Below are 16,633 nucleotides of genomic sequence, written 5' to 3' on the forward strand. Positions count from 1 at the left end.
ATGCTCTTTTTCGCTTAGAGCAAACTATAATGTTTAAGTTTTATACACTAAAATTAAATTTAATGTAGAATGCCTTTATTTTTTATTGAACATACAGACATATAAATATGTAAACGTAACACATGCACACATACACCTAGTATGTAAACATGACACACAAGCATACATAATTTCATCAATTGAAATACATTTTGTCTACATACATTACAATTCTAATTTCATATTTTTTCATTAAAGAAAGTAATCAGTATTCATTGCTACCTTTAAAAATTTCCCCTTAGCAATACGGGTGATTTGGCAACGGAATATTCTTCTTTATGATGTTAATTTAATTAAACAAAATGTTATGTTAGTTGAAACAAATAAATAAGTGTTATTTGAACGGCTCTTCCGTTGAAGTTTGTTTGCTAAATTAGAATGACATTTTTTTTTTTGAATAACCTTCTCACCTAAACACTATAAAACTTGGAATATTCAGGACTCCAATCAGGTAACAATCCTTTGGTTTGGTAATGCCATCACCATGTTTTCTTACTTCAAAATAGGATCCTTTTATGCAAATAAAATTCTTATTGAAAATTCGTTATCCCTATGAAAAGAGGGGTACAGTAAGCGTACTCATTCAGTCCGTATGACACGTGTTTTTAAAATAGCTTTCATCACTCACGACTAAAAGTTGGAATGGTAAACATGAAGGTAAATAAGTTTCTTTGTGTTTCTTCTTATGCCACACGTTAAATAAATGACAGCACTTAATTGTTTGATTTGAGAACGGTTTAATGACAGTACTAGAGTCACAAACGAAAATTTGCATAATTGACCAAATCATTAAAATCAATCTGAAATGTCACAAAAAGTTATCATAAACATAAAATCTTACAATAGTAGAATTACAGCTATATGCAGTTAAAATACATGTACAACATTCTATTTTACTGATCGTAGGCACAGTGGATCAGCGTTATGTTGTAAAAGCAGCTTTACTATTTCTCTGTACTGTTCTGTGAGATATGGTTCAATGTCTTCGTCCGATAAATAATGTTGACAAAATTGTTGAACTAATGATCTTTGTATCATTTTGGAAGCAATAAACAATGGTGAAATTATATTTATATTACAACAATCAGGTTCTGCTTTAGACTTTAAAAGTACTCTAACAATATTTAAATGTCCATTTTTTGAAGCTATAAATAAGGGAGATTCAAAGTGGTAATTACAAATGTTTGGGTCTGCATTATATGTTAAAACTGCTTCAACAATATCTACAAAGCCCCTTTCTGAAGCTGCAAACAATGGCGTTTCGCAATATGCATCGCATAAATTTGGATCAGCATTATGTTGTAACAATAATTTAACAATTATTAATCGAGCCTGTGGAAGTTGAATGTATAATGGATCGCCTATGTTACTATCAGAAGTAAACATATATTTCGAAGATACTATGAATTATTTGAGCACAACCAGATGCTGCTTCTAATAAAGGTGATACACAATCTTTATTACAAAGGTTAGGATCTACCTGATATTTCAATAATAATTTAACAATTTCTGTGTGACCATGTTTCGCAGCAATATAAATAGGAGATTCGTCAAAATTATTACCAAAATTTGGATTGCAGTGATGATCCAATAACAATTTTACAATATCAAAGTATCCCATGTACGATGAAATAAAGAGCGGAGACTTATATCTTTTGCGGAAGAAACGATCAATGTCTACATGAAGTTTTAAATTTATTTCTGTAGGATTTTTACAAAAGCAGGCAATGGTTTTTGAGTAGTATGGTAATAAAATAAAATGGTTTCAAAAGGTTCGTTTAAATATGGAACATATTCACTGACCCGGTCCCCTCCGATATGACAAAGATTTGGATCACTTCCATTATCTAACAGCAATTTAACAACTGATGTATATCCGTATAAACATGCACAAAATAAAGGCGATTTAAGGCTTTGAGTACAGATATTGGTATTACAGTTAAAATGTAACAATAATTTCACAATATTCAAATAATTGAAATAACAGGCTGCATAAATCGGGGTTTGTTTGAAAGTTGTTTGGACATTTGGATCAAACCCATTTTCCAAAAATAATTGAACAATATCGATATTGCCAAATATTGTAGCTATGTACAGGGGGGAAATCATGTTTGAAGTAGATATGCTCATAATACCATTTTTCAGAAACAGTGCAACTATTTCGGTAAAACCCCTTGCCGACGCAATGTGTAAAGGAGATCGTTCCTTTGTATCGCAAATTTTGGTATCCGCATTATATTTTAATAAAAGAGTAGTAATATCTTTGTGACCACCATCTGATGCTAAAAACAGCGGTGTTCTGTCTTTCTCGTCACAAATATTAACATTTAACCCCATTTTTATCAGCATTTCTACAATTGGAAAAAAACCATGACGTGCGACTGATAGTAAAGGTGAAGATGCTTGATCTGATAAAAACAATAGTTCTTCTGTCACTTCTTTTCTATTTTCTAAGTATCGAACCAGCCTCGTTTGAAAATTTACATTTATCAAGTTAATGTTATTAAACACGTCATCTACAAATCCGTTAGCTATATCTTGACAAAGTCTATCAAAGTAGGATTCTTCTAAAAAATAAGGAACTATAATCATACATGATGTTTGTTCAGTAGCGCTATCATCCTCATTTGATTCAAACTTGAAACGATCTCGAATGACTTCAGAATGGCTCATTTCAAGACAAAGTTTAAGATAATGTTTTCCGAAATATAGAACTAGAATATCGAAAATCTTATCATGAATTATCGTGAATATATCGTTCGAAGTCTTTGTAAAAGAGCTAATCTGATTTTGCAATACCTGTTTTACAAGAACTGGATTTAGAGGATACGCCGTTTGAAAATAGGGAGCTATGTTGTCAAGAACTTGTCTCATTTCCAACTTGGAATTTAGGATGTTGCTATGTATACAGTTATTATAAACTACAAATAAAAACAATGTTGCAATGCTTGTTAGATCAATAGCATTGTCCAAATACGACAGCTCTGTACTTATAGCTTCGATAGGAGAAGTAAAAAAATCTTTAATATTTCTCTTTCTGTGTCTCGAATAAAAGTCGCACAAAAGTGGAAAAAATTCATACTTTGTATATTGTTTAGACTTCTGCAATTTTAAAATGTCATCCTTCTCTAAGAAAACCCTAGCAATATTTATTTTTTCTTCGTCAGATAGAGCACAATATTCCGATGTGAAGTCAACAAACGTATTAGATAAAATGCAGGTTTTTGAGAGTGCGCGTTCCTTTAAAATATAGATACGACAGGTTCCTATGATTTTAATACGTTTGTTTTCCAACAACAGGTTAACGTCGGTTGTCAAATCGCGCCATTCCATGATTTTCTGATTATTCGAGGTATACTTCCCACAAATGTCATCAAACACAAATACTTGATTATTATCGGGGTTATAATATTGTACTATATCTTTTGCATTTTGAGTAGATATAACTTCGTACTTCTTTGACTGGTGCAGATAGAAAGCTACATAATGCGCCGATGTCGATTTTCCACAGCCTGGAGGACCGATGATAGTAACCACAGCGTTTTTGTCAACATATGTCATAAGTGTTTGTATTGCTCTTGTTCTCACAACACTCTTTTCTTTTGTTGACCATTCGTCCAATAGCTTTTCATTAATAACTAAAAATACACATAAAAAAAATAATTGCACCCTTGTTTTTTTTTCCTTTTAATTCTAGATCTAGCTCCATGATTCAAAAACACCTATAACAATTTATACCACTTATTAATTGTCAAATGCATCAGTATACTATGCAGATGTGTTTGTGTATTTTAAGTTATTGCATGCACGTCAGTTTCATTGCTGACATGAAACAAGTCGAAAGTGTTCGTCATACCCCACTTACATTTAGAAAGTTTCTAATAATACTTATCTTTGTCTTGATTTTGTCTTTTAAACTTCATAATTTTCCAAGTCACTATAACATGATATAAATAAATAATACCCTTTATAATTTAGCAAGCGAGGCTCCTGTAAATGTTGAAGTATAAAATTCATGACTGATTTCTGTGTCTTGCCTACTGCTTTAACCAGAAGGGGCAATATTGACTGCTAAAAGTTCATAACTTATCCGTGAAACATAAATCAAAGAAAAAATAGACAAAGAAATCTTTCACAGACAAGGTGCTATTTTGTGATTTTGAAGAATCTTACGTGACACAAATGGACGACTTCACACTAAAATCTATGACAAACAGGATGATTTCAACTTCCCAATTATCAATTTCCCATTTCTTAGCAGTACCATTCCCTCTGCTCCATCGTATGGTGTTTACATATCTCAATTGATACGTTATGCTCGTGCATGTTCAAACTATACTAACTTCATATACATGAGTGTGCTCTATACGCAGAAACTGCTCCAACAGAGTTATGAGGAGGAAAGGTTAAAAATGACACTCCGTAAATTTTATGGACACCATCACGAATTGGTTGATCTATACGATGTGTCTGTGTCTAAACTAACTTATAACATTGTTACCACGTCTAAGATTGTGGTTAAACATCTTTATCGTCTGTCTGCTGAGTACCGAACGTAACCTATTCCCGAATATGACTGTTATACCGAGTGTGAATTTGCATTGCTATACGAAGTGTCTCGGTATTTTGTACATCCAACATTCATGTATTTATTTTTGATGTTTCTGTTATGGTTTCGGTTTAATAATGTGTTATGTCTTATCGTTTGTTATCCAAAATATTATAATATTGACCTTCAATACCATCATCGTCATATTCCCGAATATGACTGTTATACCGAGTGTGAATTTGCATTGCAATACGACGTGTCTCGGTATTTTGTACATCCAATATTCATGTATTTATTTTTGATGTTTCTGTTATGGTTTCGGTTAGATAACCTGTTATGTCTTATCGTTTGTAGTCAAAATAATTATAAAATTGCTTTTCCATAACATCATTTTCATGAACATTGTTTGGACTAGTATTGTGAAAATAATTGTATGAAGTTCCAGATTGCTTGTTAGTTACGTAAGCGCGTCAGTGTTTGTGATATCCTGTGGTGTCTGTCGTTGATGGAATATGTTCGTTGTTGTTCTGCGGGTTGCATGTTGTGTTGACTATTATATTATGTGTTTGTGCTGTATTTCTGTCACGTGGTGTTGCCGTTTTGGCGGTGTTTTTTTTAACATTGTCATAGAGCGGGAGGTTTGGCTAGCCATTAAACCAGGTTCAATCCACCTTTTTGTCTTAAAATGTCCTGTACTAAGTCAGGAATATGGCAGTTGTTATAAATAGTTCGTTTCTATGTATGTTGGCGTTTGTTTTGAACACCGGTATACTACTGTTGCATTTATTTACGTCCAGGTTTTGTAAGTTTCATGGAAGGTTTGACACATTGATTCAAGTTTTAAAACCTTAACTTAACTACAAGTCAATTCCGAAAAAGTCAAGGTATTTGTAAGATACGATGAATTAAGGAGACAGTAGTTGTGCAAATGTCACAAGTCTATTAATTTCGAGCGGAGAAATAGGACGACAATTGTAAAGTTAAAATTTTTCAAGTTTTTCATAGACTTTAGTTTGAAGTCGTTCATCTGTGTCAATATCGAGGAAAAAAAATTAAGATATGAAGCATATATTCTACTTTTGGCAGTATCCCAAATATCAGCTTAACTGAGATATATGAGATACATGTATAAACATTTATTAAAATGTGAGTTATTGAGTAACCAGACATCAAAAATATATCTTAAAGTGAAATTCAAAGATTTTTGCAATATGCTTTTTCTTTTTGTCTTTGAGAAGGTTCTGTGTGAATTGTGCTTTATATGAAAACAAACAAAATTGACCAGTAGCGGTGCACAATTAGTACATATTAGAAAATCGACTGTCTGCTGGAATATCAATCCACCAAACTCAACAATTGTCGATCAAAAAGTCTAGATCTTTTATGATTTCATCTTTGGTGTATTTGTTATGGGAATAATTGTGATTCTTCACAAAGTAAGATTTACCCAAAACCAGAAATTTGTATCTAGGTTTCCCCTGTATGAAGAAAAATGAAACGATGTAGTTGATCTTCAAGTCTTCTTTTACTGCAGAAAGAATGATAGTAAATGTTTCCTTATAATGATTTTAATGAAGTTAAGGTATAAAGATGGGAGATAAAGTGGTAAAAAATTCAAACGTTACCCTAAATGTTATCTCTTGATTATAATAAACTCATCATAGAAATGAGAACTTATTAGTAGCTTCGGTTAAATGTTGCTGAACTTACATCAAGGTTTGTGTAGGTCATTGATGTTTAAACACCGCCAACTTTACAATGCTCCTAATGTTAACTAAATATATATTAATTGGTAAAATACGGAAAAGTAAGTTTATTTAGATGATATCTACTGATCATGAAGACGCTTTTGTCCAAGATTCTGAAAGTTTCATGAAGGTTTGAATATTATGATGAGTTAAAAACATTAACCAAGACTCAATATTTTTTACCTAAAACACATTAAGTCCATTTATCACGTATACTATGAAACAAATGAAAAGAAATATATAAAAAAAATTGATTCAGATGCGGCTTTCTTTTGATTATGAAGAAGTTTCTTTCCGAGTTTCATAAAATTTCAAGTTATTGGTGTGAAGAAAATGTTAAACCAAGACTGCAACTTAATGGCTTCTGAAAACACCAAGTAAAATACGTAAAAATAAAAAAAAACAAACAAATAAATTTTCCAAATTTTGCTCCCAGTAATCATGAAGTCGATTCTGTGCAGATTTGGTCAAATACACAGAATGGCAAGCAATGTTTTTGAAATCTAAAAAAAAAAGGCTTTTACCATAAATCAAACATACCTGTGGACGACTCCGACGACAACGACGTCGCAGATGACGGAATAAAAAAGCGCTGTATAGACGAGAACAGGGTGCTATAGAACTACTTATTTCATTATAAAGATAAGGAGATGTGGTCAACTATCCACCAACATTCAATTGAAGTGAATGTAAGCACTTATAGGCAACCGTACGGCCTTCAACAATGAGAAACAATGAAAACAAACGGCCCAGTTCATAACAAAACAGTTTACGAAACAAATATGACAGACATGAACCAATGGCTACATGTACCAATCCTGACTTGGGACAGTCACATACAGAATGTGGCGGAGTTAAACTAGTTTGCTGGCGCCAAACCCTCCCTCCCCCCTTTTACCTCGAATAGGGGTTTAATAGTGTACCATAACATAAGACAAACTAAAAACGCAGTTAAAAAGGGCTTAACTCATCAGATTGATCCAAGGCAAAAAACATCTAACGAAAACACAGACCGGTCGCGGCAGCGTATCTAGATATCAAACAAGAAAAAGACACTAAGTAAAGATCTGAGGGAACATGCAGTTATTGACATCTAGACTTTACCGACTGAATGCCTGTATAAAGTCAGGAATATGACAGTTGTTTTCCATTCATTAGATGCGTTTGAGCTTTTGATTTTGCCATTTGATAAAGGACTTTCCGTTTTGAATTTTCCTTGGAGTTTGGTATTTTTGTTATGTTACTTTCTTCTAGTTCAAAGCCAATAACAACTAATAAAAACTCATGTATCTAATACTAAAATTTCAATCAGTACACACCAAAACATCCAATGGAATAAGTGTAAAGACGTCATTAACAGTCAGAGGAAAACACGACCTTGTGCAACGCCAAAATATAGGTAGCGATAGTAGTATCGTGCATATGTGTATAACAATAATATTTAGTATGGTTTTAATTTGCTGATAACAAAAGGAATATTTATACCAATAAAACAATATTCAAAGATTTAATTACAGTGTTGAATTAGTAACCTTTTAGAATAATGTTTATTTAAGGGATTAATAAGTTTACCCGGATCGTATCTAAATTTTTCGGACTCGGTAAACAATATTCCCGGAAAAATTAGGATGTGCTATTCCGTTGGAAATAAGTTTTCTACAGGTACAACCAAACTTGCAAACCAAATCTTTGTATCTATGGAAGAATTTAGTAAAGTTTTAAGTAATTTGTAGTAACGAAATCACTGACTTAAGAATATATCAGTAATACATATATTACGCTCATTGAATTAAAAAAACATCACTACAGAACCGGGTATAGCGAACGAGTTGTGATATATAAATACCGTAAGACGGTGGCAAAGGAAAATCATCGTCCAAAAAAGGAAAATTAACAATAGGGAAAGAAAAATCGTCTCTTTTGTTGTAAATGTTTGTGTAGAGTTTCTCGTGTAAACTGAAATATCTAAATCTAGAAAAGGACAGTTATTGCTGTTAATATTATATTGATTTAAAGTAAGTTCCTTTGTATAAAGTTTTGCAGTATATTTAGAGAATTCTTGATTTTTTAGCGAAACGATATCATCCAATAACGGTAAGTGTTGTTGATAACTTCATTTCCAAATTTACAGTGCATAAATCTATCCTGAAATTTTATCGTCATGGTTATATTAAGAATTTTGTTTGATAAATAATAAATGTGTAAACTATCAATAACTGAAAAATATCCACCAAGCAACCAAAGTGCTTCGGTACCGGCATGCATTACTTTTTTCTGTAAATTTCCAGTACAAAAAGTATATAATCTAACTTTTTCCTTTCGGAAATTTTATATATTTGGCTTTTTAAACTTAAGGGCTCCAGCGTACATGTACTTGATAAAGATTTTACAAGAAACACATATGAATTACACATATTTTTTTCATTTAACGTATTTTTTCCTACCAGATACCGTCGTTACCTTGTATTGGTGCCTTGTTACAATTTGAGCAATATTACAAATTTTACATCTCACGTCAAATTAATTTACAAAAATATTGATGCGTTTCAATTTTCTGTGGACATATGTTCATTATACAAGCTTATACATGAAGTGACATGTATAATTCATCCCCATTTACCCCCTTATCATGATTAAGAAAAATGTTCTTCGTATCAACTAAATTAGGAAAATTGTAATTTAATGACCTAACTGTATGAAGTTTTGTATTTTACTTTTCTTTAATCATTGTTTATAATGCAAATTAATAATTCATTTAATCAGAATATATATATACCTGCTACACCTTTTGGGATCGTTGATCTACTGCTAAATTTAAGTTCATTTAACAAATCTTTGTCTTTTGCATCGAATTCTTTCCTTTTTAAATCGTCACATTGCTCCTGATACTTTGAACCACCAAGTCTAACAATAGCCTAGTGGATAATAACAGTAACAAAAGTTAGTAGTAAATGAAACAAGGCACACTTAATACATTTAAAAACGATAAGTGTTATAATTTGCTATTGTTGATTGATTTGGCTGTTGGCAATTAACCAAATTCAGAGTTATCCCCTACTTTAAAATCAATATGTTCCATTCAACCTTTTATACACGTACCACACAAACTGAGGCTATAAATATCAAATCCAAACATGTATCCTACCGGAACACGATATTCAACGACTTTAAGTCTAAACATCTTGACTGTATCAGTGAAGTTCCCCCATTTAGATATATTGCGGCAATATAATCCCAAATGACCATAGCAATTTTGATTAACACTCATCTGCACAATGTGCCAACCAAAGAAACGAAACGAAATACTTAAATGCTGGAACCTACAATTTACAGGAATCTACAGGATTCATTCGAGGATTTTAGCAGTGGGCAAAACCTGCAAAATCTGGTGGACAGTTGTCTCATTTGCAATCATACCACATCCTCTTATTTTGATGAAAGAGTGTCACTAGAATTCCAAATGGGTTAAGACTCTGAGGTCGCTGAAGCAAATTAGAAGAATAAAATTTAACTGGTCTATGCTAACTCAAACAATTTTACTGATTCACTTTTCATTACTTGAGTATTCCTCATTTTAAACAAACAGATTGAAGGAATAAGTCTTCTTTCTTTGGTTTATCAAAAGGAATGTTCAACTCAAATGAAATATCTTAGTTAAGGACGGGACACATTATACTTTGTAAAAACCCACACTGATTTAAACAAAATCATTCATGAAACTGAAATCAGCAAGATGTTTGACATCATATTAGTTACGTTTGGAGGACACGTTTTTCAACAGACAATTGATGTTTATCTTGGAACCAACTGTGCTCCTCATCTTGTCGAATTGATCCTTTATTCGTTTGAAGCAGGTGTTACACAGGAGCTTCGCGTTAAATTTCAAAATAATTGCACTGTCCTATAATTTCTCGTTCCGCTATATTGGTGATGTCTTATCATTAAATAATCAAATAATTTAAAAAATGATGGCTATGCTGGTCGCACCTGCATTACATCCCATTGAACTTGAAATAAACGATATCACAGATACAATAAATAAACTCAACATAGAAACCGGGATTAAAATTGTGCACGCCAGACTTGCGTTTCGAGTTGAAAAAACTCACCAGTGACACTCAAATTGAAATGTTAAAAAGGCCAAAGGTTAACTTGTTTTTAAAATTTTGGCTTAGGCCATGTTTACATAAACAAATTTATTTTAGAGTACAGATAAATCTGTGCAACTGGAAAAAAATTTGAAGGGCTGACGCCACCTAGGTGTATACAAGTTAAATTCAATTGTTTTTCATAAAATATAAAACATTCCTTAGTTTTTTTTGCATTTTTTCATTGTTACAATAGGTGTTAAAAAAACTAAGTTTCGTAAAGTCTTTAAGATGTAAAGCATACAACAGATATCAAACTAAGTGATTAACACAATATGGTTAAGTGGACAGTAAAAACAAAATCAGTATTTGTCTATTATACCATCTTCTAGAAGGGTCGAAAACAAATAATATATCAGAATAATTTTATGAACACAAAATAGATATAAGTTATTTTTTATATAGGTATAGCCATGCCATAAGGCATAACACTTTCGTATGTGCACTAGATGTCGGTATTGGGAATAAATTATTGTAATACGGTCATATTTGAAAAAAAGGTAATTTTACGCCTGCTTCTTATATTGATCAAGATTTCATTGATAGGGGGTTGTTGCTTATACGCAAACTATTAAACCGAGGGTTCCAAATGCTAAAGGTGAGGTCATCCCTTTGAACGTTTCATCAAACATAATGATTTGGTTTAAAATTATCCAATACATATAACACCGATGGCCACGGATATGTTTAAAATTGTAGAAGCCAGGAATACAATCCGGTCCTCTTTCCGTCTATGTTTTCTGTGAAGTGTTATATGGACATGTTTCTCTTTTCTTCGTTTTTCTTCCCTATAAGTTGATATATTGATAAGAACAAACTAATCATGACAGACTATTAACAGTACCTAATTGTAAGTTACTAACCTGACTAATATCATCCCAATACTGATTAAACTCTTGATTAGTGAGGGTTCCTTCATCACAATGCAAAACTTTGTTTCTGTACCTCTTGATTCGGGACAAATCTGTCGCTTCACTCTTATCACCGCTAGATGGGAAACCATCTTGAATATTAATTTTGGCGAGGTGTCTTAAAAGGCAAATCATCAGTGTTATATCAAATTTCTCTGAACTAACTGGCTCTGTAAGGAAAATTGATGTCTTCCAGTAAACAGATACTTTTCTTTCTTTTATTTCAATTCATATTAATGAGTCTAAAATCGAATCTTTCATATATTAAAAAAAAATCACATTTATCTGTCAAACAAAATTGTTATTCAGCACTTAACAATGTCTTCAGTGTTGAAAATACTTTTGATACATTATTGGCAATTTTACATTCTTTTGTGAACTTTTGCATCGATAGAACTTCACTAAGGAAAATACATTATCTTGTAATTGAAAGATGATATGCAGCTTTAATTCCATAATGTTTATGTGGTTAAGGTAGATGGTCATGATTTGCCAAAATGTAGTTTGTATCATGCTTTTTTAAAAATATAATAAAAAGTATGGATCACAGGCCTTTTAATCAAACTAAAGGTTTTTCAAATTGTCAGATTTTGCATAGATTATACATGGAAAACCCATTTTTTTAAGGTGATAAAAATAAACTAAACGATAGAACTTTAAGACAAAAAAAAAATGAGTAGATAGCTCTTATAAGGTGTATTCAAAAATGAAACATAAAAATTAAGATTGTGTTCTGCTATTTTACAATCCAAGATGGCGAAAGACGACCGATCTACCTGAACAAGGTAATTTTATTATTTAGATGGTAAACTTTTAAAATGAACAAAGTCTTTTGAAAACGTATTTCATGGTGAAGGTAAGTTTTGTGTCCAGTCCATGTGTATGTAAATTCAATTGTTAATTGTGAAAACAAAACCTGCACCTATGGCCAGTTGCTAAAATTAACTTAGATATATGTTTTAAGTTGAACTCTTAGCTAACATCAATGGTGTTTTCGTAAGACTTAATTATGAATAACTTAGAATAGTGTCCAATACATTGCACGAAATGTGGTTCTCACTTTCGTAAACTTTTTTTGTTAACGTACATTCTAGCAACAAAAAGAATAGGTATGTTTATCCTTATAAAGTGTTAGAAATGGGGAAGGAAAATAATTGGACATATATTTAAATGTAGTTTATTTAAAAACAAAACTGCCGTGTTAAGATTTATTAAAAGATAACTTGCACATAGAGAATATAACACCCAGCTGAGACGATATTCCGGTGCTTCCGTTTCCTATCATAATTTCCGTGATATATTGGTATAGGTTTTTTGTGGGGTTCGTGTTGCTAGGTCTTTAGTTTTTATGATGTGCATTGGATACTATTGTTTGTCTTTTAGTCGTTTTACGAAGTTTTGTGAACTCTATTTTTCGAAATGGAGAGAGTTAAAAGCACGTGCATACGTTATCTTTATGAATGCCATATTGCAGTCATATACAACTACACGAAAGTACATATACGGTCTACAAGTTAGTTAAAGTGTAACACAAAATTTTAATAGCGTTGCAGTTTCTGTCGAAATATTAGAATGTTAATATTATTAAGTATTTACTGTATGTTTGTCTGCTTGATCCGTGGATACAAGTAAAGAGGATTAAACAAACGGACTCACTTAAAAGTCGGTTTAAAGCAATCTAAGGCATATAATACGATTACATCTGAAATCGAATAAATAAATATTATCTCTACTTTGCAAACTTCTTTTCAGAATGCAATTACAGAAACGAACAGCACACAGGATTACATTGCTATGTACGATGTTGTCGCAATGTGTTATATTAGAAGTTGTTAACATTCAAGATAAGTGGGCTTTCTCGCTACTTATACCAATATGACTTGCCTATGATATCCCTACGAACTTGAATACTACAGTAGAGAAATAAAATGATGAGATTTTCAGGCAATCAACTTCGAACGAATTTTGTATGACCTTTTCCGTTTCAGGCTAAAGCCATAACTGTTTAACGGATGTAAAAAATTTACCTTACAATGTCACATTTGGAATCCTGCTTACCTGAATTCGGAAACATCCGTTCCCATTGGTGTCTGTAAATGACCCGTTTCTTCCGCAAATCATCAAGTACCTTATAGTTACGATTGAGTTCAGCCTTCAATTTTGTTGGGTGGAATTCAGTATTAAATTTATCCCTCACAACGGGTTTTGCTATTTGAAGAAGTAAATGAACTATTCGTAAGTAGCAAATTTCCTCAGCAGTCATTTCTCTTGGCATATCTTCCATACCTGCAGAAAAACAAGCGAAAAAGATATAACGCTTGGAAAATTCATTAGTAGATGAAAACACCAATGAATGAACCTCACTAAAATCAGGGATGGACTCATTTGATCTGGAAAGGTAAGCAATTTCAGACCAACTAATGGCACCCGTCATTTTGCTCATTTCAAATAAAAATACGTTGAAAGTCACACATGGTGATGGCACAAACGAGAAAAGGAGGACAGAATTGTAACTAAGACAAGAAGAACATATTAGTGGTCATCTTACAGTGGTTGTCTCCGGTTGGTGTCATCAGAAATTGTTCTTCTTCATTTGCTTTTGCATAACCACGGCCGTTTGTGTATTTGGTGTTTAGTCATCACGAAGACATTCATCTGTAATTGTTTACTTTCTTGTTCTTTGATCTCTGGTGAATATTTGTCTCATTGACAGTTATATCACATACCGTGACTTTTATTAAAGTTTGTACTACAAAAATAATTTTGGACGTTGTTATTAGTTCAATATATACAACAAAAAAATATTTAGGATCAAAAGATCCATTTATTGTTTACGACTGATTTACCTTCGGGTTACCACTGATCGCCTTTTTATTTCCTCTTTCTGTTTCTTTATATCGATAACAATATTTTGACGACTAAATTGAAATCTTCAATATTATTTGATTTTTCTTGTTTCTCATTGGCTTATTTGGTCATGTGTTTTCCAATATATATTTTGTATTTTTACACGATTTTGACATATTGAATCGACGTTACTATTTTTGGAAATGCTATTGACTCCATGTTACTAAAAATAAATAACATCGAGTCAATATCATTTCCAAAAATAGTAACATCGAGTCAATATCATTTTCAAACTTACACTATTTACATATATAATATATAGATTAAGGACTTTCACTTAGTCAATACGTACTTCGTCCTCGGTCAATATAATCCGAACAGGTCCATATATAATGTATTGACCTCGTCAAAAGTCCATAATTGGTAAATAGCAATCACTTCACATTTTTAACTCACAATCTTTCTTTTGTTTGTTGTCACTTTTATTTAGTACGTATTTGTATATTGATTTGATTTTTTGATTTTTGGTGCTACTTTTAAGCACCGCTTTTGGGCTATTTCGTGGCGGCCAGTTTTTACTGGTGGAGAAAGCCGGAGTGCCCGGAGAAAACCACCGACCGTCGATAGGAAAACTGACAATCCTAGTCGGCCCCCGAGGCCCCTATTTGTATATTGTCTTTGTAGCTAATTAATAGTAATTGTTTGATAAACCAAAAGACATGCTTAACAAACACACGTCATCCTGACTTGATCATTATATTGTCCTGTTACGTCTAATATCAGAATGTCGTGAAAACCTTCATGTAGCAATATAGATTCATGCAGTTGGGTGATTCCTTTAACTCTGTACTTTGAAAAGCAAAGACATTTGAATAAACAAAAATAAATCAATGAATAAAATATGACAAATCGTACGACCAAGAACATAGAGAGATACAACAAAACGATGACGAAATATTTAAACGTGTTTATTTTACTGTCATTTTTGTCAATAAAGTAATCATAAAAGCAAATATATTCGTATTTCTATATTATTAAATGATATTTTTATAGCACGATTTAAATTTATCTGTTGTAAGGTTTGGAAGCGTTCCTCTAAAAACAAATCTGTTTAAAATCAGCCTCATAACATATATATGCGGTATTGATTTATGATATCTCAATCAATCTGCCATGGAGTATCACTTTGGTCCGGTTGAATGATCACAATAAACATTACTGTAACGGTTGCCTCTTTAATTTAGATTCTAAAAGTCTAAAAGATTTGCAAATACACCTTGACTGATATTAAATTCCAGATCCTCACCTGTAAATTTCAAAACTGGTATGACATTCTTGTTGCTTTAAAAGAAAGAAGGAAAGCTTCAACGTTGAAATGACTTGCATTTTAAAACACAAACTTCCTTGTTACTAATTTATGTCATTTAGTTTGTGATAAAGATTAACATAACAATATCGTTATGGCAATTGACAAATATTTTTTCTTTATTATACGACCGAACAGTTTGGTTTTAACTTATATTCTTACCTTGAATTATTAAGTTAACATCATATACAAATGTGTCAGTAAAAAAACATGATAGATTGAAATATGTCCCGGTAGGATTACATCTGTGCTATCTTATTGTAGTTGGATAGATGGTATCGTTATTTATTTCTTTTTTGATTGGACGCTATTTAAATATTAAAAGCCTTGACCCGATCACGAAACATTAATATACCTGGATTGCAACAACGTATGGGTTACGAGGACACTTTCTGCATGGTGTATCAAATAAGTTTCCGTATCTTTACAACTTATCGTTTGGGGACTATAAATCAAAATTATCACAAATCAAAAACTCAATAGCATTGTACTGATATGCTATTTTTTTTTATTAATACCTGACATATTCTTAGGTGTCAAAAAAGGTATTTCACGACTAGCTTTTTACACTTATATATCTATAACTGTCGGGAAGCAAAATCAATTCTTATTTTAAGTTAGACAATAGACTGAAATGCAGTTATACTGAAATTTATATTGTACACATCTACTGTGGACATTGCAACATATCGTGTCACCATGCACTGTTGGCCTCGTCATTGAAAAAATCTCATCAAGTGTACAGCCACCGATATTTGAATAAGATGTCTATTTCACCTGTATATTAGAATTATCTTTTGATAACAATTTTCAAATGTTTTGTTTTTCTTAAAGCTGGTGTAATTTCTTCGAAATAAGGAGAATTCATTGCCAAAAACTAGTTCAGCCCCTCACATCTTCAGATAAGACTTTGTTTTAGATTGTATTTACTTGGTATAATTGGTGTCTTTTTTCTGTTAAGTTTAGTTAAATGCTTGAAAGGTATTACAATGTATGCAGTATCAGATTTTTATATTTGCTTTCAA

At 32.0% G+C, this 16,633-nt stretch overlaps 1 protein-coding gene across 1 annotated transcript; it reads right to left on the reverse strand.

The window, feature by feature from the left end:
• Nucleotides 1-53: 53 nt before the first annotated feature.
• Nucleotides 54-15,866, reverse strand: LOC127712782 (uncharacterized). Its single transcript, XM_052219398.1, has 5 exons — nt 15,771-15,866; nt 13,454-13,681; nt 11,348-11,565; nt 9,113-9,251; nt 54-3,677 (listed from the first exon to the last, which is right to left on the reverse strand). Exons 2-5 carry the CDS (start codon nt 13,677-13,679, stop codon nt 1,735-1,737), a joined length of 2,526 nt encoding a protein of 841 aa, XP_052075358.1. The 5' UTR covers nt 13,680-13,681; nt 15,771-15,866; the 3' UTR covers nt 54-1,734.
• Nucleotides 15,867-16,633: the final 767 nt, after the last annotated feature.

Source organism: Mytilus californianus, unplaced genomic scaffold, assembly GCF_021869535.1.
Source record: "Mytilus californianus isolate M0D057914Y unplaced genomic scaffold, xbMytCali1.0.p SCAF_8, whole genome shotgun sequence".
NCBI lineage: Eukaryota > Metazoa > Mollusca > Bivalvia > Mytilida > Mytilidae > Mytilus > Mytilus californianus.

Coding starts and splice junctions, on each gene's coding strand:
- LOC127712782 (XM_052219398.1), bottom strand. CDS start 13,679: ATGGAAGATATGCCAAGAGAAATGACTGCTGAGGAAATTTGCTACTTA. Junction 11,566..13,453: donor ACGGATGTTTCCGAATTCAG/GTAAGCAGGATT, acceptor TTTTCCTTACAG/AGCCAGTTAGTTCAGAGAAA. Junction 3,678..9,112: donor GATCCCAAAAGGTGTAGCAG/GTATATATATAT, acceptor GTGTATTTTTAG/TTATTAATGAAAAGCTATTG.